The following is a 27365-nucleotide window of genomic DNA, read 5'->3' on the forward strand; positions in this document are numbered from 1 at the left end:
CCTTGAAAATGTATTGTCCAGCGCTGCCATCTCAGGTGTGGGCAGCTTGAAGCCAGCGCGATCCTCTTCGGTGTCCTCTTCCGTCTTCTTCGGTCCCATGATGCACTGCACCGGCCCCGCCGTCACTTCCGGTGCCGCAGAGTCATCTCTGCACAGCTTCTGGGCATGCCCAGAATCTGTTTAGCAAGGTATGACGGCGCCTGAACCGGAACTGACGTCGGGGCCGGTGCAGGCGCATTGATTCCTGGGAGCGATGACGTTCAGCTCCCAGGAATCAATGCAAGCCAGGAAGTGACGAATCGCCATGGCCGCCTAGGGGAGGAAGTAAGGTAAGTATATTTTCTTCTAAACCAGGTAAGTAAAACAAAAAAAATTGCGATTATCAATTTGTTTTTCAGGTGACCCGGAGCGAGAAGATGGAGGTAAGTATAATTTTAGGGTGGAACTCTGCTTTAAAAATAAATAAAACTATATAGAAAGCATATAAAAGTATAATAGTGCATGCAAGAAGGCCCATTGTAGAAATTTGTGTGCTGAAAACACGCCCCTCAAAATTGGGGTGACAGGTGTTCACAATACAGCATCCACCACCACGTGCTGTATTGTGAACACCTGTCACCCCAATTTTGAGGAGTGTGTTTCCAGCACACAAATTTCTATCACGGGCCTTCTTGCATGCACTATTATACTTTTTATATGCTTTCTATATGTTTATTTTTAAGCGCTGCACTAATTTTACTGTGAATTTGCTGAACTGGTTTTTGTATGTTGACCGGAGTGCATAGCTGCTTATTTAAATCATTCACCTGCTGGAGTGCGCTGATATATTTTTTTGTGTATAGGATTAAAACACCTGTCAGGTTTTTTATTGCGGTCCATGCTCCTTTAGGGAGATTCATCCTCCCTTTTTTTTTTTTTTTTTTGTCTTATTTACCACTATCATTGAAAGTAAAAGAAAATCTCAAATTTTGGGCTGTCCCCAGAAAAGTATGTATAATAATATTATAATCTACACAGGGGATTTATCTCCAGTGTTCTTGAGATTACCTACATTTTCCAGTGCTAATGTGAATCGGATTCCATTTTATAAGCTGACAAGACCATTTATCCCAACATAGTGTTATACTTGGGGCCCAGCAATAGAAACTATCTTTTTTTTTTTTTTTTCCTGTGTGTACAGTCAGTTATGAAATCAATTATTGGCTTTTTTTTTCGTTGACCTCGCCTTTGTCTTTATCTTGGTACCTTGCACTGGTTGTCTGACTACTTGGTAACTGAACCTTTGACCACACAAATGACTATATTCTTACCTGCTGTCCTGAACAGCTCTGCAGTTGCCACCAGTGAATCCATTCTGGGTTGTGTTCTCTGGAGGTACTCATTGTAAAAGCGATCACCACCCCATCAGTGCCTCTACTAAAAACTAGGTGGTGCTAGAGGTGGTTATCTCAACGTGTGTGTGTGTGTGTGTGTGTGTGTGTGTGTGTGTGTGTGTATGTATATGTATATGTGTGTGTGTGTATGTATATGTATATATGTGTGTGTGTGTGTGTGTGTATGTGTGTATATGTGTATATATATATATATATATATATATATATATATATATATATATATGTAGTGCTGGAGGTGGTTATCTCAATATACATTTTATATATATATATATATATATATATATATATATATATATATATATATATATATATATATATATATATATATATATATATATATATATATATATATATATATATATAATCTTTTTTTTTTTTTTTTTTTACTATGCCAGGAATTTCCTGTAAAATCTTTCTTCTAATCTGAAGTGGTTCTTACACTGTTGACCACCTATTTAAAAATACTAATAAAGGAACGAAATTGCATGCAACACCCAAACTAAGTACATATAAAAATAATCAATACCCAACACTTCAAATTTGGCATGAAATAATGACTGCACTACTTTTTTGTTGGATTTACTTAAAAGTATAATTTTCCTCCTTTTAACCACTTTACCACCGGAGGATTTTGCTGTCTTCCGTCCAGGCCACTTTTTGCGATTCGGCGCTGTGCGACTTCAACTGACAATTGCGCGGTCGTGCGACGCCGTACCCAAACGAAATTTACGTCCTTTTTTTCCCACAAACAGAGCTTTCTTTTGGTGGTATTTGATCACCTGTGCGATTTTTACTTTTTGCGCTATAAACAAAAAAATAACAATATTTTTAAAATTTTTTTATATGAAATTCCCCCCAAAAAAGATGTAAAAACCAATTTTTTAAAACATTTTTGGCCAATTTTTCTGCTACCTATGTTTGGTAAAAAAAATCGCAATAAGCGTATTTGATTGGTTTGCACAAAAGTTATTGCGTTTACTAACAAAGGGAAAGATTTCTGTCATTTTTGGTGTTTTTTTTTAACGCGTAATGGCGGCGATCTGCGATTTTTTTTTTTTTTTTTTTTTTTTAATTTTTTTTTTTTTTGCGGGACTGCGACATTGCGGCGGACAGATCGGACCCTTGACTGACATTTTTGACACTTTTGGGGGTACCAGTGACATTACTACAGTAATCAGTGCTATATATATGCACTGTTACTGTAAAAATGACACTGGCAGGGAAGGGGTTAATTTTATTGGAGAGGGAGGGGTTAATGTATGCCTGGTGCTTACTGACGTGTAGGGGGGGAGGTGACTGTGTGAGTCATGGACAGATCGGATGTCCAGCTATGCTGAACAGTCCGATCTGTCACTCCCTGTCACTATGGAGATCCGCCCGCTGTGTTTACACACAGCGGGCGGATCTCCAGACTCGATCCCCGACGATCGGGTAAGAGCAGCGGCGATCGCCGCTGCTCCTCCCCTGGCCCGACTCCCGCTGTGAATGAAAACAGCGGGAGCGAGCCTCCGGCGGCGCGCAAGCGCCGCCCAGAAGGGGGAGTGTCTGACGACGTAGTACTACGTCGTCAGACGATAACGAGCCACTCTGCCGCAGTAATATTACTGTGAGCAGAGGTAAAGTGGTTAAAGCATTGAAATATAGTCAACTTTTATTATCTTAACAGTCAACCATTCTCATAATAAATCGATTAGTCTATGAGGTTTTAGCAAAATTGCCTAAAATTCCTAATTCGCAAATTCGTCTCCTTCCTTTTGAAAATAAATAAATAAAATGTTAAGATACCACATGAAAAGTGCCTGCAGTGAAGTGTGGGAAGCTTGGGGGAGCTTGTTGTGAAGTTGCTGTCCACGAAAGCATGTCTGCTAATCCTGGATTTATACTTGGATTTATATTGTGATGGTTGCACACCATTTGAGACCGCTACTCCAGTGATCTCCACTAGCTTCTGGGTCCCATGCCAAGTTCCTGCCCTGTCCTTACTAAAAACAAGAAGTCACTTAGGGTCCTTTCACGTGGTCCGCTGTGCGGTGCAGACCGTTCTCTGCTCAGCGGGGATCGATCCGCCGATCCCCGCTGAGCAGGCGGATGACAGCTCCGTCTCCGCACTGTGTGCGGAGAGGGAGGGGTCAGAGCCCTGTTCTCTATAGGGGAATCGGATGAGAGCGGACCGCCTGTCCGCTCTCATCCGATCCCCTGGACGGATGGAAAATAGGGTTTCCATCCGTCCGAAATTCACGGACAGGATCGGATGCGGATGGCAGGGGGTGTCAGCGACATGTCTCCGCTGACATCCGCTGCCACATAGGGATGCATGGAGGATCCGATCAGATCCGACTAAAAAACTGACAGGCGGATATGAATGGATCGTTCGAGTGAAAGGGGCGTTACTCAGCATGGATGCCATTCAGAGAACACTTTGGGGTTGATTTACTTACTAAAACTGGAAAGTACAAAATCTGGTGCAGCTCTGCAAAGAAACCAATCAGCTTCCAGGTTTATTTATTTTTTGTCAAAGTGTAATTGAACAAGCTGTACATAGAAGCTGATTGGCTACCATGCACAGCTGCACCAGATTTTGCACTTTCCAGGTTTAATAAATCAACCCCTGTGCATTTTCTCAATCAATGCAAATTAACTCAATCAATTGTAAAGAACGAGGTGGAGATAGTGATGTCACCTCCCCCCTCTATCTTGTTCAAAGAAATGTGTTGCATTCCTTGAGAGAGTAAAGAAGTTTTCTCTGAATGGGGCCCATGGCAAGCGAGCGATCACTTGTGTTCAAAATGTAGGCGGGCAGCCGCTCGGCACAGTACCTGGAAGCTAGCGGGGATCCATGTAGTAGCAGTGATTTCCAGCTTTCATATGGATTCCAGAGTTGTAGTACTTGCGTACGTACTTTGGTCCAAGCTGGACTAAAGTAAGTATGTAAAAATTGCCACACCTGAACTTCATCTTTAGGCCAGCCATACGTGGAGCTAATTTCATCGGTTTGCAGGAAAGAAATATACTTTATTCCCTCATCAACACAGACATTGTTGATGCCGGAATCCCTGCTCCCGGGCCATTGTCTTCTCCCAGCGGGGGGAGAAACCATCCACTGCCGGGAAACCATCCAGCGGGGGGAGAAACCATCCACTGCCGGGAGAAGACATGGTTATCGCTAACAGCTATCGCAGAATCCGGCAGGCTAGTTGTACCCAAGTGGATCTGTTGATCAACTTTGCACATTCAGCCTGCCCATTACATAGTTGCATAGTAGGTGAGGTTGCGTAAAGACAATAGTCCATCCAGTTCAACCTGTGTTCAGCCTATGACGAAACGCGTCGGGAGGAGCCTACGGCGATGCTAGCCACCACGAGGAGACGCGGTGGCCATCTTGTTGGCGGAATACGGACGCGGACCGCAATGTATGGGGAATTTCCATTCTGCTATACTGATTCAACTACCATGTAAGAAGTTTTATTTACTTGCGTGATAATAAACAGTCTTTACATAATATGCGATGAGGACACTCTCTTGCTTTGTTTCACTTGGGCACACTTGGAGAGGATCGTTCCTGTCATCCTGGAAGAGTGCTGATTTGACTTTACAAGTGAATGCTGGACATGACCTTTTGTAATGAGGGTCCATGTCATCTGGTAAGAGGCAGTGTGTCTTTCAGCTTGGTGGTGGTCTTGGATCTTTCAACCCTAAAGGCCCGTACACACGTACCGATCGTCGTCATACAAACGTCGGCGGACGAAAGATCTGCCGATTTGTACGCTTGTTAGTATGGTGCCTCCGACAGCTGTCTGCGCACATTCTGCGGACAAGAGTCTTTCTTGCAAACCTAAAAATTTTTGTATGCCGACACCAGAACGGACGATTGTTCGCCAGTCAGTACAGAAATCAGCCGACAGACCGCAGATTTGCAAGACTGGGCATGCTCAGAAAAGAAAAAACACAGGGAAAGTTAACCATCACATGACATCACTTCTGCAGTCAGCTGAAGTCGGCGGACAAAATTCTTGTGCTGTCTTTGCACTTTTCAACAGACATCGACATCCCGGGGAGAAAAGACGACCGTTTGTATGACGACGATCGGTACGTGTGTACGGGGCTTAACATATATTTTTGTGGAGTTGATATTATCACCTTGGGGACCTTCCCTGTTTATGGACCTGCATCGTTGTTGATTAGTGCTACACCCTTGCTATATATGGTTTAAATCCTAGTTCGTTCCTGCAGAAACGGCTGAGATCTAATCGTGTATGGCCGACCTAAGTTTTGCAACCTAAATACCTAAAAAAAATCAAGTTCTTTCCCTCTTTAGAGATAAGAAAGCAAATGATCCGTTATAAAAGAATGTTGTTTCTGGTTTGTACTGTCAAGCCAAGTTGCTTCTAGTGAACAACAATATTCTTTATCTGTTTGATCCCACTGGTGGTGTCATGGATCCGTATCAAAATACTGGTAGAATAGTTTCCTGGGTATCTCTTATGGAACATGCATTTAAAAAAAATAAAAATATTTATCTGTTATTCCTGTGGTTCCTATTAGGTTATGTGGAATTCACTTGAGGCTGGTAAGAAGTGTAGAACCTTCAACCTATTGATTTTCCTATCCCCTTTGCTGTGGATTCAAACCACATACTGTAAATCATCTCGGAAGATTCTTTTTCTTTCTCTTCATAAACAAAGGACACCAATAAAAGTTTTCAGTTTGAATATCTTGCAACCAACTTTTTATGTTCTGCTTTAATAAACTCAATTGTTTAGAACTACAGGCAAAACATTTTAGTTTTGGACAGAGTTAGTGGCGGCCTGTGCATTGTGAGCGCAGGGGCGCCACCTCCCAATCCATGCATCCGGCCCGCTAATCTACATGCAGGGCACCGGACGCATGGATTCCAATGGGGGATTTTAAGCACGTGATTAGAGCCAGAGGCTCGAATAGGCTTCAAAAAGGGTGGGCTCGTGGCACAGAGCACTGCGCCCTGAGCCCACCCAGTTGTGTGACAAAAGCGAATGAATATTCGCTATTGTAACACTGACTCTCCTCCAAGCCAATCAGGAATTGGGTCGTGAGACCCCCTTTCTCGATTGGCCGAAAAGAGAATCGATCTTATTGTCCAAGGAGGAGGGAGGAGCCACTGCTCATGAGTCAGGGTGAGTGTGTGAGTTTAGTTCTCTCTTTCAGTCTCAGTTCTTAAGTTCTGATTGGGCTGTGGGGCTGCCTGACTTGAGGAAGGAGCAATCGGAATCACCCCTTTTGTTTGCTGCAGAAGTATTGAAGCTCCATCTGCTGGCTGAGGGCGGCATGACCTCCCTGGCTGATTGTGGAGGGAGCAGAAAGAGTGAACTGAAAATGCTTTGTGCCCAAACAAAATAGTGGTTCTAGATTGAGGCACATTTACAAGCATAACAAATGCTATTCTAGTAATACATATAGCATCATTAAAACATTACAAGCCTCCGCTGCTAAATCATCTTCTCTTATAAAAACATTTGCTCTAAGACCTATTAAACTTTTAGTCCAATATTTCAGTGAAATGCAGTCTCAGGACCGGTTTTGTAGATGATAATACTAAAGTAGCATTTGCAATTTATTTTCTAGTTCTACCCTTGGGCTGCAGTTTGAGGAAAGTACCAGTTTTTTTTACTATGTAGTCCCATCAGATGCCGATGGTTAAACCCTTTGCACAAAAGTGGTCTAGCATGTTTTCAATGCCAGAGAGGGTGTTTTGTCCAGTATGATTGAAGATGCATAGCATTTTCATTCCATAGCAGATCATGTTTTTTTTTTTGTATTGTGCATGCAGTCCTGCATATATGCATATATAATCTAAAAAAGGTTGGAACGGAGTGGGTGGAGTCTATAAGGGGTGGGTGGGGCTTCTGAGAAGTGGGAGAGGTCAAAAATGAAGGGCGGGGTCTGGCGCCCCACCAGCCGCCACTGGACAGAGTGGAGAGGGATTAGGCCAGTCAGTTTTTATTGCTGTCCGTGCCACCTCAACCTCCATGTTAGGGAGATTTTACCTCTGTTCTGTTTACCGTTCTAATTGAAAGTAAGGCTCCATTCACACCTGGGCATTTTTGAGTGTTTTTTCAGCTCCAAAAACGCTAAAAAAAAACGTTCCAAAACGACCAACAAGTAAAACCCCATTCATTTAAATGGCCCTGTTCACATCTGAGCGTTTTGCAAAACGCCTGTAGCTGAAAAAAGTACATGAGCTTCTTTTTGGGCTGATTACCAGCTTTTTTGATAGATGTCAATGCCTGCCTCTAAAAACGCCTGAAAATTGCGGGAAAAATCGCTGTAAAAACACGGTGAAACGCTACGCTCAAGTGTGAATGCAGCCTAAAAGAAAATCACAGATTTTGAGTTTTCCCCAGAAAAGTAATCCCAGGGGAAATCTTCCAATAGGGATACTAGTACTTGTGACCTAGGGTCCCCAAGGAACTACTCTTTTCTTTCTTTCTTTCTTTCTTTCTTTCTTTCTTTCTTTCTTTCTTTCTTTCTTTCTTTCTTTCTTTCTTTCTTTCTTTCTTTCTTTCTTTCTTTCTTTCTTTCTTTCTTTCTTTCTTTCTTTCTTTCTTTCTTTCTTTCTTTCTTTCTTTCTTTCTTTCTTTCTTTCGTGACTCAAGTCCTATTGTAATTGAAAGTTATTAAAAATGATCTTTCAATCTGCAGTGCTGTAATTTTCTGTAAAATGCAATTCAATATGGCTACATGAAGGTGTTCTGTACACAGATGGTGTAATTTCCTGATTGTGTGATTGGCTTACTGATTATCCCAGAAGTCTGCACTAAGATGCAAATCCGATTTTTGGCATCCCCTGCAGCAAAAATTGCAATTTTGTGGAGATACTCCTAAAGGGGAATCGGGTCTAAAGGGATACAGACCCTGCAACTTTCCTCAGCTCTGCAGGTGCAGCAGCTGATTGATAATTGTAAAACCACTCTCAAAGTGATGTACATAAATTACCGACCAACAAATGGCTCTTTCTTCAGAATAACAAAAGGTAAGAATCTGCAGCAAAGTTTTTTTGTCAAAATTCTTGCAATGTACATAGATCACCAAGAGAGGAATGTTTTGTTGAGAGAAATAATAAAAAAAAATAAAGGTGGAGTTACTTTTTAATTTGCAGATTTCCCTTTACTTCCTGTTCAGCTATTCCCACAGATGGCCAAACCAAAAAATTAGACGGGTATTATGAACATCCCCTGCTCTATCCCAAATGGGGAAAACAGTGTTTTGCCTAATTCTACTAAAAAACAAAACAAAAAACGTTTCTCTTAGGCTACGTTCACATGTTGGCGTAGCGGATCGCGAGCAGAATCACCGCCGTTCTGCCCGCGATCCGCAAATCATTGCAAATTGCGGGACGCCAGTGCTTTGCCGTTGATTTGCAATGGCACCCCAAACGCTGTGCGATGTTGCAGCGATTTCCGCCTGCCGAAACGCGATAACATCGCGCAAGCAAAATCTTGGGACGCATGATGCCCCAAAGAAGCTCTTGTACCTTTTTTGGGGTCATGCGACCCGCGATTTTGTTTGCGCGATGTTACCGCGATTCGGCAGGCGGAAATCGCGGCAACATCGCGCAGAGTTTGGGGTGCCATTGCAAATCAACGGCAACGCACAGGCATCCCTCAATTTGCAATGATTTCCGGATCGCGGGCAGAATCGCGGTGATCCGCTACGCCAACATGTGAACGTAACCTAAAATTGGGAAGACTAGTGCCCTCTAGCAGCTGTGAAGCTGGTCATACACTAGAAGGAATTCTATTTGTTTTAGCTTGGTTTGTTGGTTTTTCGGATTAGGTAAAATTGATGTTTGTTTTTAGACTGCAGTGACGAGAAAATTTGAAAGGGCAGAACGTAAAAGCTTTAATTCCGAACAGTGAATGTGGTCTTCGTTTTGAGCAATTGCATGCATTCCAAAATCAAATGTTAATGCAAAAGGAATTTTGCAGCACTTTTGAAGGACATTGTCACTGCGTAATGTGCTGTGAGAATTCTCAAACAAATGTTATCTATATATTCCTTCAGGATACTCGTGTATTCCTCAGCAGACCTTACATGGGGTAAGCTGAATATTATAGTGCAGTGGCTTGTGTCGTCATGCTGTTTATTTAATAGGGCAGCTTTGCTCTGTGCTGATATAGCGTATGGCTGTGACTTGTTCTGTTTATTTGTGTCACAATGTGAACGAAGTCCAAGGTAGTTATTTCTGTCAGCACCTTGTTTGCTGCTGTCTGGCAGCCCGTGGTGTCCCTGAGAGGTCTGGAGTGTTATGGCCCGTCTGCCTCCTTCAGTGAATGCTTGTAAATGGGATCTTATATTTAACAAGCGGTGGTCTGCAGACTGGAGCCTGTGTAGGCCTAATGCATTCTGGATTGGATGCACATGCTTTCCCATTTCCTCTTTTTGGAGGGGGCACAGTTTTTGGCGTTTTATGTTTTTTTACTTTATCCAAAAAGTTCAGGAAGTTATGATTGCAGAGACCAGCTTGGGTGAGACGGTAGTTTGGTATCTAGAATAAATAACTTGATTGATGAAGTTGGTACTTTGGATGGCAGTGCTGGGGTCCTGGGTTTGATTAACGAAAGAAACCCAAGCTGCATGGTATTTTAATGTTGTTCCATTGTTTGGTAGATAAGGGCTTGTATGCTATTGACCCATCACGTGCATTAACCACTTGCCGACCACCCCACGTAGATTTACTGCGGCATAGATCTACGTGATTACGTGCACGCGTTCTTAGCAGCGCATGCGCGCCACCGCTGTGATTAGGCACAGCAGGAGCCAGACTGTGGGAGGAGCGGGCTCGAAAGCCGCCTCCGCTGTGAATAAGACACAGCGGATGCCAGAATGCAGGAGGAGTGCGCTCAATCACCGCCGTCCTCCCGCGATCTTCCGGGAAACTGACAGGAGAGGGGCCTGCCTATGTAAACACAGCAGGCGGCTCTCCTGTCAGACAGGCACAGTGGGATCCTGTGTCTCAGCTAAGCTGAAACACCAATCTCTGTGTGCCTGTCACAGAGCCCTTCCCCACAGTTAGTAAGCACAGTTAGGCTCACACTTAACCCCTTAATCACCCCCAGTATTAACCCCTTCCCTGTCAGTGTCATTTATACAGTAACAGTGCATATTATTTAGCAGTAATTACTGTATTAATGTCACTGGTCCCCAAAAAGTGTCACTTGGTGTCCGATTTGTCTGTCGCAATGTCGCAGTCTCACTAAAAATCGCTGATCGCCGCTATTTGTAATAAAAAAAAAAAAGTCCAAAAATGTATCCTATAGTATGTAAACGCTCTTAACTTTTGTGCAAACCAATTATTATACGCTTTTTGGGTTTTTTTTTTTTTTTTTACCAAAAGTATGTAGCAGAATACAAATTGGCCTAAACTGTTAGAAAAAATGTTTTTTTTTATTTTTTTGGGAATGTTTTATAGCAGAAAGTGTGTGTGTGTATGTATATGTACGTGTGTGTGTGTGTGTGTATGTGTGTATGTGTGTGTGTATGTATATGTATATATATATATATATATATATATATATATATATATATATATATATGTGTATATGTGTGTGTATATGTATGTATATGTGTATATATATATATATATATATATATATATATATATATATATATATATATATATTATATATAATATAACTTTTTTTTTTTTTTTTTTCAAAATTGTCGCTCTTTTTTTTGTTTATAGCGCAGAATCTAAAAAACACAGAGGTGATCAAATACCACCAAAAGAAATCTCTATTTGTGGGGAAAAAAGGACATCAATTTTATTTGGGTACATCATCGCACATCCGTTCAACTGTCCGTTAAAGTAACACAGTGCCGAATCGCAAAAAATGGCCTGGTCACTAAGGGGGTAAAACCTTTCGAAGCTGAAGTGGTTAAAGCCCAACTCCGGGCAAAAAAAATGTTTTCCCATGCAGTGGAACTGTGCTAGGGGATTGGGGAGCAGATATACTTACCTAATCCTCTGATCCTCCCTGCACAAGACCAGTCTCTTTGGCTCCTAACCCATCCCAAACTCCCCAAATACCCCCCAAATGTGAAGACATCAGGAACAGTCCACAACTGTGGACTGTGGGGGGGGGAACACCATTTGCCGGTGGAGCAGAGGATCGGACGAGTATACGGCGTTCTCTTCTCCTCTGGACAAAACAAGTAATTTATCATTGCAGTCCGGGCACAACCCCACTGCATGGAAACTTTTTTTTTTTTTTTTTCTTTTTTTGCTCAGGTTTGAGCTTTCAATAGTATATTATCTCTGGATTTCATATTCTTATTTGTGTCTGTTGTACCATGTTCTTGTGTTAATATGTATCTGTTCTATGTACTGCTTCCCTTGTATGAAAAATCTGGTGATCCTGCCAGTCTCCATGCTTTACTATTTAAAACTGACCACGCTAGGCATGAGAAAATGAACAACACAAACACTCAAACCCAGGTGGATGTTAGCTGTTATCACTCTCTAAAGTCGAGAACCAATTATATGGTTTATAATCATATATAGATTATAAACCATATATGGGTTCTCAACTTTAGAGCGTGGTTAGAGCTCACATCCACCTGGGTTCAAGTTTTTTTCGTTGTGCTTAAGTATAGTGGAGGAACTCCCCTCATTCTTTGTTAGGCATTTTTACTATACCTGGTAGGATTCCACAAGGTGGCGATGTTGTGGCATGAGAAAATGCCCATCCCAGCGTGATCACTTTTCTGGCTACACTGGGAGAACAGCTTGGCTGCCCTCCAATCGCCACCCCGCCCCCACCCCCCCACCTGCGCAGCCACTTATGCCACGTACACACGCAACGATAGGCCGATTTTCGGCTTGTTAGTATGATGCTTCCGACAACCGACTCCGACTTTTCGGCTGAACAAAATCTGGTGTGCATGCTATAAAATTTTTGTTGGCCGTCAACAGAACGGCCGATTGTTCGTCAGTCAGTACAGATTTCGGCAGACAAAAATCTGATGAGCAAGACTGGGCATGCTCAGAGAAGAAAAAACACACGGAAAGTCAACCATCACATGACATCACTTCTGCAGTTGGTTGTTGTTGGCCGAGAAAATTTGTGTGCAGTCTAGAGCACATTTCAACCAACACAACAACACTGGGCAAAAGACGGCCGATCGGTCGGCCGATAATCGTTACGTGTGTACGGGGCTTTAATGTGAAGATCTGTGTACTGCTTTCTCCTTGCCTATAGCTGACACCCCCCTTGCAGTCTACACCTCCGCCTCTCTAAAACCACTTATGCAGCTGAGAACAAAGGTCATGTGATCACTTAAAAAAAACATAAAAATAATAAATATAGCCTTGCATTTCTATTTTATACTGAATGAGTTGTTTTACAAGGTTTGGGTTCACATATACATTAATTGTATGAATTGTTTAACTAGATATTTAGTTTGCCTTAAATAGTAATGATGGGCTCATATGTTTAGCTGTAGTTTGTAATATCATAGTTGATCAATTCCCCTATTTCCATGTAGCCCCAAAATGGACAAAACAGCTTCCTTTTCCAGGCTGTATTGAATCTGCTCTGTGTTGCGTCACAAATGTGGGAGCACTAATGTAAAAAATCACATTAGTGAGCTTTGTGTGTCTGCAAATGCTCTGCCGGTTTGTGTCTGTGTAGGATTTAATTACTGTGTAGTTCTCACCTGCACTATCGCCCAGGGAGAGAGCAAGAGACAGGGGTTCTGAGTTATGTAGTTTCTTCACTAGAAATGTCAGTTTTTATACTATAGACAGAAGTCACACATTAACATGTGCAGTGCCATGTGACATGCCTCATGTTTGAACACAGACACAAACTGCTGACACTGGAATGTGGTGATTTAAGCCCCGTACACACGTACCGATCGTCGGCCGACAGATCGGCCGTTTTTTGTCCAGGGCTGTCGGTGTCTGTTGAAAAGTGCAAAAGACTGCACAAGAATTTTTTGTCTGCCGACTACAGCCGACTGCAGAAGTGATGTCATGTAATGGTTAACTTTCCCTGTGTTTTTCTTTTCTGAGCATGCCCAGTCTTGCAAATCTGCGGTCTGTCGGCCGAATTCTGTACTGACTGGCGAACAATCGGCCGCTCTGGTGTCGGCATACAAAAATTTTAATGCTTGCATGACAGATTCTTTTCGGCCGAATGTGCGCTGTCGGCTGTCGGAGGCATCATACTAACAAGCCTACAATCGGCAGATTGGTCGTCGGCCGAAGCTTTTCGGCCGACGATCAGGGCTTTACTTTATTAGGTTGTGCATTAGGAGCAACAAATTATACCACTGATAGCAGGTTGTTGGTGTGGGCACCCTAGAGATGTCTGCATTTGTTCTTTATTATTTTCTAGAAGTCCTTAAACTCGGTGCAGTGTCATTTGCTAATAATGACTTCCTAATTGGAGTTGTGTTACTTTAAAGCGGTGTTCCAGCCTCCACCTTTCCCCCTCCAAAAATGAAGTCAGCAGCTACACATACTGTAGCTGCTGACTTTTAATATTAGGACACTTACCTTTCCTGGAGTCCAGCGGTGTCGGCACCGCAGCCGATGTTTCCATCGGATCGGGTGCTGCCGCCGCTGCCATTGCCGGTGAGGGAACCCAGCAGTGAAGCCTTGCGGCTTCACGCGCCGGTCCCTAATACGCATGTGCGAAACGCGCTGCACATTCGGATTGGCTCGGCGGCGGGGGGCCAAACTTCCGAGGGACAGCGCTGTGGCGCCGTCTCCAGGAAGTGGGGAAGAGTACCTGTCAAAAACGGGTACCACCCCTCCCTTCCCCCGAAAGGTGCCAAATGTGGCACTGGAGGGGGGGGGAGGAAGCAAATGAGCGGAAGTTCCACTTTTAGGTGGAACTCTGCTTTGATATGTTGGTCTGCAACATCCTAATGCATTAATGTGCATTCCCCTAATGTGTCTTGTTGCAAAGATTCTTATTAAAAGTATGTAGATGCCTGAATGTCCATAAGCTGGCCACAGGTAGACTTTAAATAGTATCTCAAGTCCAAAACATTTTTCTTCCTGGTTTAGTTTGAGTAATAAAGGGTTAGAACCTCTTTTTTTTTTTCCTTCTCCTGAAAGTTCATCCTCTTATGGCTACCATGAATGGAAATGAAGAAAGAACAGGAGGGGCGAGTCTTCTATGCCCTTGGAAAGCATCCATTCCAAAAGGGGTTTCCCTTCATTTTAGTCTTGTGTCTTCATTAAAAAAAAGTAAAGAACACAGATGGCAAACAAGCGGGGGTTTAAATGATTCCCTACTATAGCTTGGCATTAGATATCATTTGAAGGTGACCCTTTATATCTCTCCCCCACCCTGCTATATAATGTCATTTCCTCCCCGGACTTGGCAGTTGCCAGTGGCAAACAGTGTTCGGCCTGGAGATTGGTCATTGTCAGATGTGCCCATACCCAGAAGCTCTGCTTCGGAGCACACATGGATTCTTTGCTTGGGAAGCTATCAGGGGGCACTGTCACTTTTTTCCCCCATGAATTAGCAGTGGAAATGTTTTCTTGTTAGTTCCCTGATGTGAAATACAGACATTTATGAGGCCCCTTTCACACGGGGGGGGGGGGGGGGCACCGCTCAACGGAGTCCGTTCTGCTCAGCGGGGGATCGATCCGCCGATCCCCGCTGAGCGGGCGGATGACAGCTCCGTCTCCACTCTCTGTGCAGAGATGGAGCTGTCAGATCACCGCTGTCCTCTATGGGGAGATCGGATGAGAACGGACTGCCTGTTCCTTCTCATCCAATCCCAGCCGATCCAATCCTCCAGACAGATGGAAAATAGGGTTTCCATCCGTCCGGATTTCATGGACAGGATCAGAATCGGATAGCAGTGGAGATGTCTCTGTTGACACCCGCTGCCACATAGGGATGCATGGAGTATCCGATCAGGTCCGCCTGAAAAACTGATAGGTGAATCGGATCATTCGTGTGAAAGAGGGCTTGAACACCAAAATAAAGACATTTTGAGAGCTTTACATTATAGCTTATTGTTGGTAGACTATAGCAGTGGTGGTTTTTGATTCACATTAAAAAGTTATAATAATATATATTTTTTCATTCTTGTTTCTCCAGTCATACTTTGTTTCCGATTATGATCCAACCATTGAGGATTCCTACTCAAAGATATGCAGCATTGACGGAAAGCAGACACGATTGGACAGTAAGTGGTTTCCCTAATTCCCATGATGGCAGCAAAAGATAACTATACTTAATAGATATTGTTTCACAGTATAGCCTTTTATGCAACAGTGTGCAGGGTGATAGTACAGGTTGTATTTTTATAATTGGATTTTCTGTCTTATCTCCCCCGACAAAGATTTGTGCTTTTTCTGTTTTTCTCGATCACCACGTGTGTATTTTAAAATCTATGTAAACCCTAGCAACAAACTTCTCTTCTTTGCCCCCATTTGGTTTGTAAATCTACCATTGAAAGCATTTTATGTTTTACAAGTGTAAAAAGGACGATGTCTCGGTCAGAAATTCAGAGCTGTCCTGATCACTGTCTGTGCTATCTGAGACTTATTTTGCCCCAGCCCCCAAAACTCTTCCTCCTCCCCCACCCCCTTCTTAGTTAATTAAAGCGGAGTTCTGGCCTCAAAATCGAAAAAATCGATTTTGGGCCATCCGCTTGCTGAGGGCCACCTGAAAAAGAAATGGATGCTCCCAATTTTTATTTTTTTTGGTCACTTACCTTGATATAGAAGAAAATATACTCACCTTCCTTCCACTTCCTCCCTCTGCGGCCGCGGCCCTCGCCATCTCTTCCGGCTTGCGATGACTCCTGGGAGCTGAACGCCATCGCTCCCAGGAGTCAATGCGCCTGCACCGGCCCCGCTCGTCACTTCTGGTGCAAGTACGCCATTCCCTGCTAAACAGCTTCTGGGCATGCCCAGAAGCTGTGCCGAGATGGCGCGCCTGACTGGAAGTGACGAGCGGGGTCGGTGCAGTGCATTGTGGGACTCCGACGTCCCCAAAGAGGCCGCAGAAGAGGACGCGCTGGCTTCAGCTGTCCACACCTGAGATGGCAGCGCTGGAGAAGACATTTTCAAGGTAAGTATTTCTTCTTACAGGTAAGTGCGACCCGGGACAGTTCAGAGGCTATCCATTATGGAATGTACTAGCCCTGACTGTCCCGGGGTATTTTTATCTAAAATTCACCCCCGAGGCCGGAACTCTGCTTTAAGCTCGCTTTATGTGGAGTGATTTTCTTTCCTGCAACCACAGGAAGGAGGAAAGAGAATCGCTCAATTCCCCGGTATCCCCCTACCAAGACACCCCCAACTCTTCCAGGCCATCTATGGCCAGCCTAAGGGATTAAGTCGGATGAAAACTTTTTTTTTTTTTTTTTTTCCTTTCATTTTGGATATAGTGCAGAGGGATTGAAACACCTGTCCTTTTTTTTTATTGCAGTCTGTGCCCCCTTTAGGGAGATTCACTCTCTTTATTTGTTCTGCTTACCTTTACCTTGAAAAGAAAAAGATGATCTCAAATTTTGGGTTGTCCCGAGAAAAGTACAGAATGGGGACATTAGTACTAGTGACCTGGGGATCCCCAAGGAATTTGCTTAATTTGCAGGGGTTTCCTCTCACTTCCTGTTTGGCTATGGGACAGGAAGTGAAGGGAAATCTCCCCAATAGGAGACAGATGGCAAAAAAAAAACTTTTTTTCTGTATCCAAAATGAAGAAAAAAGTTTTGCCTGTAGCAAAACCGGGAGGAGTAGAACGGCTGGCCAGAAGGCATGTGACCGTGACCAGCGATGAAAGATCGGAGATCAGGTAGAGGTATCGGTTTTACATATTAACCCTTACACACTGTAGGAAGGAATCCATGAAACAGAGGGACTGACACTGATTTGTTTTAACTTTAGATTGCGCTGGCAGGGCTGTCCCGGAAGAGGCAGGGGGAGCTGGGATGACGTCATCCATGCAATTGATGCGGCTGTTCTTAGCATCAATGCTGAATTGTTCAAGGCTGCATGGAGATGCGTTGATTCTTCGATTGTTTTCAACACCCCTATAATACAACTGCTGTGTTTACACAGCAATTCCTGGTTGTCCTTTTGACACGGCTTACTACATATGTCCTGTGCATTTCATGAAGGGTTTTTTTTTTTTTTTTTTTTTTTTTTTTTTTTTTTTTTTTTGCATGTCTTGAGTCCACATTTGGTTTAGGTGATAAAACCTAGGAAAATGTGCCTGTATGCAGAAATGTACCATACATTTTTTTTTTTTTTTTTTTTTCGGAATGACATACACTAAAGAAATGTTAGGCCTTTCAGGTTAATCCATTGGTTCAAAATGACCAGATTGTATGGGCAGCTGGTTAAAAAAAAAATGACATGGCTATGTGGTTAGCACTATAGCATTGCAGCACTGGGTTTACATTTCAACTGTGAACACTGTCTGCATTAACGTTTTACCTGTGCTTGTGTACGTTTCCTTTAGCACCTTCTGCTTCTTTTTATTTTGGAAATTTGATTGAGTTTCACTTATTATAAACCTGGTGATTGTTGCCCCTTTTTGGGGCAGGTACTGATATAAATTGTTCTTTGTATCATGCAAAGAGCTACAAGATGTGATCCTTTGTTATTAAAGTGGAACTTTAGTCAGAAAATTAAGTCCTGCTAGATCACTTCATGTTGGCCCATTTGCAGGTATGTGAACAATTAAAAATAAGTGGCTTTACTGTTTAAAATCCAGTAATACACTGTCTCACCCTGCTCTGCATATGCTCAGTTGCCCTCCATTTTTAGGCACTGCCGTGTTTGTAGAGGTCCATCTGCTAATAGCCTTAAAGCGGAATTAAACCCTCCAATCCTTCACAGCCAAGGAAGCTGCTTCTGTTTGATCTGCAACTGCCATGGTGCTGCACATGTGATTTAGTTTTGTCATCAGCCATTTGATGGTTTGACGTTTTTGGTTGAGGACACAAGCAAATGTGACAGATATGAATCCAGGCATTCCAGGAATGTGTGTATGTATGTGTGTATGTGTATGTATATATATATATATGTGTATATATATATATATATATATATATATATATATATATATATATATATATATATATATATAATATATACTGGTAAATCTTTTTGGTTTTAATTCTGCTTTATCATTTACTGCTGTTCAGGGGTTCTAGGCTTCAGAAAAATGGCAGCCTCCAGCCAAAAGAAACCGGAACAATGCTGGATGCAATTTACAGCACACATTAATTGGGTCGCATAGTTATTGTGGAATGTGCACTCACCGACCACTTTTTAAGGTGCACCTTGCTAGTACTGGGTTGGTCCTCTTTTGCATTCAGAACTGCCTTAATTCTTCGAGGCATAGATTCAACAGGATGTTGGAAACATTCCTCATTTTGGTCCATAGTGACATGATAGCATCACGCGGTTGCTGCAGATTTTTCGGCTGCACATCCATGATGTGAATCTCCCGTTCCACCACATCCCAAAGGTGCTCAATTGCAGTGGTCCTCAACTCCGGTCCTCCAGGGCCCACTAACAGGCCAGATTTAAAGTATTACCTTGGGGAGATGCAGACTAGAGTACTGCAATCACTGAGCAGCAAATGATATCACCTGGGATGTATTTCAGTTATCTTGCAAATCTGGCCTGTTAGTGTGCCCTGTAGGCCAGGGTTGAGGACCACTGCCCTATTGGATTGAGATCTGGTGAGTGTGGAGACCATTGAAGTACAGTGACCTCATTGTCATGTTGTAGAAACCAGTGGTGAGATGATTTTAGCTTTGTGACATGGTGCATTACCCTGCTGGAAGGAGCCATCAGAAGATAGGTGCACTGTAGTCATAAAGGGATGGACATGGTCAGCAACAATACTCAGGTAGGCTGTGACGTTTAAACGATGCTCAATTGGTACTAAGGGTCCCAAAGTGTGCCAAGAGACCTGAACCGTTAATAAAAGGCAGGATGGATCCATGCTTTCATGTTTATGTCAATTTCTGTCCCTAATATATGAATGTTGCAGCTGAAATCGAGACTCATCAGACCAGTCAACGTTTTTCCAATCGTCTATTGTCCGATTTTGGTGAGACTGTATGAATTGTAGCCTTAGTTTCCTGTCCTTAGCTGACGGGAGTGGCACCCGGTGTGGTCTACTGCTACTGTAGCCCATCTGCTTAAAGGTTGGATGTGTTATCCAGGAGTGTCCAAACTATGGCCCTCCAGCTGTTCAGGAACTACAATTCCCATCATGCCTAGTTATGTCTGTGAATGTCAGAGATTTACAATGCCTCATGGGACGTGTAGCTCTACAACAGCTGGAGGGCCGTAGGTAGGACACCCCTGTGTTATGCGTTCAGAGATGGTATTCTGCATGTCTTGGTTGTAACGAGTGCTTATTTGAATTATTGTTGTCTTTCTGTCATCTAGGAACCAGTCTGCCCATTCTCATCCAGCATCAACAAGGCATTTTTGTATGGTGTTAAAAAATCCTGCTTGCTGCATTTTTGGTCGGTTAAAAAAAAAACGCACAAAAAAATACACCTCCAAGTTTAAATGTATTGAAAATGCAGCAAGAAAGCATCATTAACGCACCCCTATTACGTTTTTTTAATGAGGTTTTTGAGCCACATGATTAATAACACACCATAAGCAAAGTAAAATTAACGTAAGGTCGCAGTAAAATCGCTGCAAAATTGTGGAAAAATCAAATGCATTTTCAGTGCCATTATTGGCACCTTTTTCTCTTATCGGTCAAATGCTGATAACACCATTTTCAGCCAATGTTTCAGCGGCCGACCTTTCTGTGTATCTCTATATGCAGTGCCTTCTCATCCTTTCCCCATGTTTATGCTTTACCCTGCAAATACAGAAAAATACTCAAGGATCTGCCAAAAAATGCACTCCACTAATAAGTCTTGTGTGCGGAGTACACACAGCATTTCTGTGGAGTGACTGGTGTCAGCCCTGCCCAGTTGTCTCTTGCCAAACTACTCAGACCCACCTATTCTCCCATCTCCACAACATAAAGACTAATCATTCAATGGGCTGCATAAAAGCCAGAAAACTCCACCACAAGGCATCTGGCTTTGAGATGACTCCACTTTTAGGAATCCACTGCCCCATAAGGGACCATACTGCACTGTGTACACAGGTGCTGTGCATTTGCACCAGTTGTGATGTATTAGTTTGGTTACACAAATGGTCCTGATTAGACTGGAGGGGGGGAGGCATTGCCTGAACTCCTAAGTCCCAATGTCAGTTTATATTGGTGTAAACAATGATGTTCAGACTAGGCTTTTTCACTTGATTGATTACTCCCCATCGACCTAAAATTCTCAGCTAGTCCTGCTTAAAGAGACTGGATTGGGCAACTGTTATCTCATGTCTATGGCTAGCCACCCTGCTTGACAAAAGTAGAAATTGGCTAAAGCCCCGTACACACGTACCGATCGTCGGCCGAATGATCGGCCGTCTTTTGTCCGAGGGCTGTCGTGTCTGTTGAAAACTGCAAAAGACTGCACATGAATTTTGTCGGCCAACAACAGCCGACTGCAGAAGTGATGTCATGTGATGGTTAACTTTCCTTGTCTTTTTTTTCTTTTCTGAGCATGCCCAGTCTTGCTAATCTGCTGTCTGTCGGCCGAAATCTGTACTGACTGGCAAACAATCGGCCGTTCTGGTGTCGGCCTACAAAAATCTAAATGCCTGTTCGGCCGAAAATGAGCTGTCGGCTGTCGGAAGAATCATACTAACAAGCCTACAATCGGCCGATCGGTCAGCGGCCGAATATTTGCGGCCGACAATCGGTACGTGTGTACGGGGCTTAAGCCAGGTGGAAAATTTTAGGCCAAACAGTGACTGGATCCGATCAATGCATCACGGTTTAGGGACTTAGACAGGTGCAGCAGCAGTCTGAATACAATAGCCAGTAGTGCAGATTCTTTCATCCATGCTGTTCTAGTTTGAATGGGGGAATGTATTAATTTAGATTTTAAATCTGACAAAAAAAATCAAAAACCATAGTAATATAATAAAAAAATAATAATAATGAAAAAAAAAATAAAAAAATAAATATATATATATATATATATATATATATATACACACACACACACACACACACACACACACACACACACACACACACACACACACACACACACACACACACACACACACACACACACACACACACACACACACACACACACACACACACACACACACACACACACACACACACACACACACACACACACACACACACACACACACACACACACACACACACACACACACACACACACACACACACACACACACACAGCCATGTGGTCAAGCTACACCTCTTGATTTGCATAAATGCACTACAGTCCATTTAACATGGTTTCCTATGGGTCACATTCTCATTTGTGCCTTTTTTTTTTTTTTTGAAAAAAGTCCAATACTTGTGTAATGGGGGATAGTGGGAAGAGATTCTATTATTTCATTAAAAAGAACAATAGTATGCCAAGACACTATCCCTCGGTATCAAATATTGGCATAGGAAAGATCCACCCCTCTTACACTCAGAAGTAGGGGTAGAGGCAGAGGGATTTGTAGGTGCCAGGCATAGATTTGACACATAAACAGTATTAAAAGACACAATATATTTTATTGATATCAAAATCTTAAAATTGAATAGCATCTTGAATAGATTTTTACCCAAATTATATTTCTCATTAGATACAAACAGTTACACCAAATGTGGGTAATTCTGGATCTACGCGTTTCGCCCAAGCGTGGGGGCTTCTTCAGAATCCAAAACAGATGAATTAACACCACTGGTGCATTGATGTAACTGGTTGTATCTAATGAGATATATAATTTGGATAAAAATCTATTTTTTCAAGATGCTATTCAATTTTAAGATATTGATATCCATAAAATATTGTCTCTTAATAGTGTTTATGTGTCAAATCTATGCCTGACACATACAAATCCCTCTGCCTCTACCCCCTACTTCTCCAGAGGGAGTAAGAGGGGTGGATCTTTCCTATTCCAAAGTCAGATACTTAGCCCCACCATCCAACCCCCCCCCCCCCCCCCGCCGCAGCAGGTTGCGTTTTTGGTTAATATGAATATAACTATAATATAATGATATTAATATGTGGTTTGCTTAATTGAAATGCAGCCGAAACACATCAAAAGCACATGGAAAAGATTCCTGCAAGACAACAGACACCTCAAACACACGTCACAAACAAGTGTGAGAAAAAGCGAATTGCACAAAGAAAATGCATCAACCGCAACCTGCATAGGTGTGAACCAGGCCTTAAAGCTAAACCACCCACTAACCAAATTTTTGACCAGTTTGTCCAGACGTTGATGAAATTTGCAGTTTATGGCCCCACTTAAAAGGTGTTGTGATGAGGGTTTATTTTTTGCCTAAATATTTGGCACATGAAAGTGCCCCTATATCCCATCCACAAAAACTGGGAGGTCATTTTATTTTTTATGCTCTAGGTTTTAGGCTAGGTTTGCAGTAGCCCGCACTGTGTTCCAGTTTTGGGTGTGGGAATCTCATCAATACCCGCAACCACCCACAGCTGAAGCGCACTGTTCTTGCATTCATTCTGAATTCTTTTTTTATTGGTTGAGCCAGATTTTTTTATTTATTTCAGGTTCTTGTATAGCGCTGTCAATTTACGCAGCGCTTTACATATACATTGTACATTCACATCAGTCCCTGCCCTCAAGGAGCTTACAATCTAAGGTCCCTAACTCACATTCATACATACATAGTAGGGTCAATTTTATACAGGATTCTATTAAAGTGGAGTTCCACCCTAAAATTATACTTGCCTCCATCTTCTTGCTCCGGGTCACCTGAAAAACAAATGGATAATCGCAATTTTTTTTTTTTTTTTTACTTGCCTTGTTTAGAAGAAAATATACTTACCTTACTTTTCCTCCCCTCGGCGGCCACGGCGATTCGTCACTTCCTGGCATGCAATGATTCCTGGGAGCTGAACGTCATCGCTCCCAGGAATCAATGTGCCTGTACCGGCCCCGATGTCAGTTCCGGTGCAGGCGCTGTCATACCTTGCTAAACAGTTTCTGGGCATGCCCAGAAGCTGTGCAGGGATGACGCTGCGGCACCGTAAGTGACGGCGGGGCCGGTGCAGTGCATCGTGGGACCAAATAAGACGGAAGAGAACACAGAAGAGGATCGCGCTGGCTTCAAGCTGCCCACACCTGAGATGGCAGCGCTGGACAATACATTTTCAAGGTAAGTATTTTTTCTAAAAAAAGTAAGTGCAACCCGGGACAGATCAGAGGCTAGCCATTGTGGAATGCACAAGCCCTGACTGCCCCGGGGGTATTTTTATTAAAAAAAACTTTCCCAGGGTGGAACTCCGCTTTAACCTACCAGCATGTCTTTGGAGCTTGGGAGGAAACCGGAGTACCCGAAGGAAACCCACGCAGGCACAGGGAGAACATGCAAACTCCAGGCAGGTAGTGCCGTGGTTGGGATACAAACCAGCGACCCTCTTGCTGCTAGGTGAAAATGCTAATCACTACACCACTGTGCCGCCCAAGATGGACTTGTCTTTTTTCAACCTGACTATGTAACTATGAATAGCACCCCCACGCATCGCATCGAAAAGACCATGTGGTTTCCCGTGGCTGCATTGTAAGAAAGTGCATACACCTTTTTTTTTTTTTGTGTGGTTCACGCAGCACTGGAGCCCATTCAAATGGATGGGCTGCCATGCCCGAGCATACACAGCCCGCGCTAGTGTGAACCTAGCCTTAAGCCTCGTACACACGCAACGATTATCGGCCGACCGATCGGCCGTCTTTTGTCCAGTGATGTTGTGTCGGTTGAAATGTCTTCTAGACTGCACACAAATTTTTTCGGCCAACAACAACCAACTTCAGAAGTGATGTCATGTGCTGGTTTACTTTCCGTGTGTTTTTTCTTCTCTGAGCATGCCCAGTCTTGCTCATCTGATTTTTGTCTGCCGAAATCTGTACTGACTGAGGAACAATCGGCCGTTCTGTTGACGGCCAACAAAAATTTTATAGCATGCACACCAGATTTTGTTTGTCCGAAAGGTCGCAGTTGGTTGTCGGAAGCATCATACTAACAAGCCGCCAATCGGCCGATCGGACGTTGGCCGAAAATTCACGGCCAACCATCGTTGCGTGTGTACGAGGCTTTAGACCCAACTTGCTGTCTAGTAGTCTCTAATGAATCATGGAAAAATATTTGCTTAGGCAACAGATTTGTTCGCTTTGTATTCAATTCTCCATGTTCCTTCGCCCTGGACACAAACATGGGAAACATGCAGTTAATCTCTTTAATTCTGATCTTGATTGAGGAGATACTTGTGTATGGTTGCACCTCCCTAGCATAGTTTTTCAGTGAGATATATTTGAAGGATCGCCTCTTTGTAGGGTGGTGTAAAGTTTGTAATCTCACAGTGCTAGAGGGAGAGGCATTCCTGGGAGGAAGGTGGTGGGGCCTGTAGGCTCTAGGGTACTGTGAGGGCCCTGGGGGAGTTTTCCTGGAATGTCAGGAATTTGACACAATGATCTCTGCAAATAAGTTTCAAGGAAGCTGAAGATAGATAAGACATTCCGACCTGAGGGAAGTTCTTCCATCCAGGGCTGTCTTGGTGTAAACCTCACTTTATCATCTCCAGTGAATAGGAAAGAGAGGCAGTATTTCTCTCTAAGCACCTCATAAAGAGCTGTTGTGATTGATGTTGTGTTTTATGGGTCCTGAGGTCTTCTTTTATCTTTCAAAGGCTAGGTCTAAGTTACCTCGAACAACTCAGTAGTGTCCATCATACTTTATTTGCACAAACAGTCATTTTCAGGACAAGCTTTCGGGATGTTACCTTCTTTTCAGTGATTGGACGGATAAGGGAACATGCCGAAAAAAAGTGTCCTAAAATGGAATTGTGCAAATACAAAAAAATTAAAAAAAAAAAGGTATTGTGTACTCCGTTCTTGTTGCAAGTTTATGAATGTGGCTACAGTCACCTAAACCTGTGGTCCTCAACTCCGGTCCTCAGGGCCCACTAACAGGCCAGATTTAAGTATTACCTTGGGAAGATGCAGACTAGAGTACTGCAATCATTGAGCAGCAAATTATATTACCTGGGATGTATTTTAGTTATTCTGCAAACCTGGCCTGTTAGTGGGCCCTGAGGACCAGGGACCTAAACCATCAAATTTACCCCAAACCACCATGAGAAAGGAATTACTCTCCGTGTTCTTACTAGGCTTGTGAAAATCTTGTAGGGGCAGAGCGAAATTTGTACTGATGTAGTCTAGCCCCCAGAACTACATTTCTGTAGAACCCTTTCCCTGCATAGTGTGTGGGTAAGCCTTTGTCAAGGCAACAACAACTTGGAATGAAATCCGTATGTGCATATGAAATAAAACAGAGCAGGTTAGGAGATGGGGGGAGTACAGCAGGATTCCGCACTGCATTTCACTGCAGAAAATACACTTTGTCTGCCTATACAAGTTAAAACTCTATTTACACGCTGTGAATTTTTTATTTTTTAAACCAGGGCCCCTGCAGGTTTTAGTTATACTGTGCTTGTATGCTTGTCAGAAGGATGCCCTCCAGCGTTGCGGGATCAGTGCTTGGGTGCTTCCACCTTTACCTGGTCTTCCTTCTGAGTTCGCTTCATCCCACCATGAATGGCTGGACCGCGATGACATCATTCCCGCACATGGGAGTCCCTTCATAACCGCACAGAGCGGTGCCATAAATGTACTTCTGAGCTGCATACGTGCGGCTCAGGCTACATTACCGCTGGCAGTCAGGGGGAAGCATCTATGACCGAAGAAATCATTAGGGTCATTAAAAACTTGCATGTCAGTGTGGCTTTTTTTTTTTTTTTTTTTTTTTTTTTTTTTTAAACTTTGAGTAAGCACTAGATTTCTGGCAGATAAACATGGGGAAATTGCATATATTGGAGAGATGTAGTGAATTTACATGTTATTTATATTAGCCTAAAGGTCCCTGTAGGCTTGCGGGTTCATGCACACCAGGTGCAGTAGGAATGCATTTGGCAGCTATGCCATTGCTGTCCTACCTTGCAAAAAAGGAAAAATGCCTTGTCTTCTGTGTTGTGGCAGTGTGAGCTGATGTGTGCAGTATTTATTTTTTTCTGGGCGGCGCAGTGAGGGGCAATCCACTGCCTCACGCCGTGCAGCGCCAATGAAACTTCATGAAATGTCTTTGTGGCATTTCAATAAAGTTTTGTTTAAAACTTTCCTGCCAGACTTCACTACAAGCAGGCTCTGCATTGTAATGCAGTGGCTGGTGTGGATAAAAGACTGTGGCTGGGAGATTCTGCTGCCATGCAGTTCTAAACTGCAATAAAAAAGGAAACAATTGTTGCATCCATTCATGAAAGTGTATGTCTTGGGTGCACCCTTTAAGATGGCCATTGACATTAGGGAAAAGTCAGATTTACATGCATGATTCAAACCTCTTCAGCCATTTATGTCAGATGCGTTGTCCCAGAACCCGCACGTTGTTCCATCTATTTCTCACCTATGTAGGGGGGTGAGGAGGAGTCCTGCACACCGCACCTATATTGGATAAAACTATAGCAATCCCACATGTTTATGCAATGCGTCACATCACTTTTCCTCTACAAATCACAGTGATTTATGCCCTGTACACACGTGCAGATTATCTGAAGACTTTTGTCTGCAGATTTACCTTTTTCTATGTAGTGCAAGGGCCTGCCGGATTGCATACAAATTGAAATGTTTAGGTTTGACCTCATATTATATGGTTTTGGTAAATCTACAGACAAAAGTCTTCAGATAATCTGCACGTGTGTACGGGGCATTAGACTTTAGATTGTCTCCCAGATCTGGTGAAAATGGTTACATAAAACTGTCAGCTGGCTAAATGTGCCTGTATATACACAGGATGAATTGGGTTGTACGAGAAT

At 43.1% G+C, this 27365-nt stretch overlaps 1 protein-coding gene across 1 annotated transcript in view; it reads left to right on the forward strand.

Moving 5' to 3' along the window:
* RRAS (RAS related) overlaps positions 1–27365 on the forward strand; it is a 106359-nt gene that overhangs the window by 42441 nt on the left and 36553 nt on the right. The window contains exon 2 of the mRNA XM_082273224.1: positions 15497–15584. Coding sequence (XP_082129350.1) covers positions 15497–15584 — 88 coding nt within the window. The remainder of the gene's footprint in view (positions 1–15496; positions 15585–27365) is intronic.

The sequence above is a fragment of the Pelophylax lessonae genome (genome assembly GCF_965119305.1).
Source record: "Pelophylax lessonae genome assembly, chromosome: 12".
Taxonomy (NCBI): Eukaryota; Metazoa; Chordata; class Amphibia; order Anura; family Ranidae; genus Pelophylax; species Pelophylax lessonae.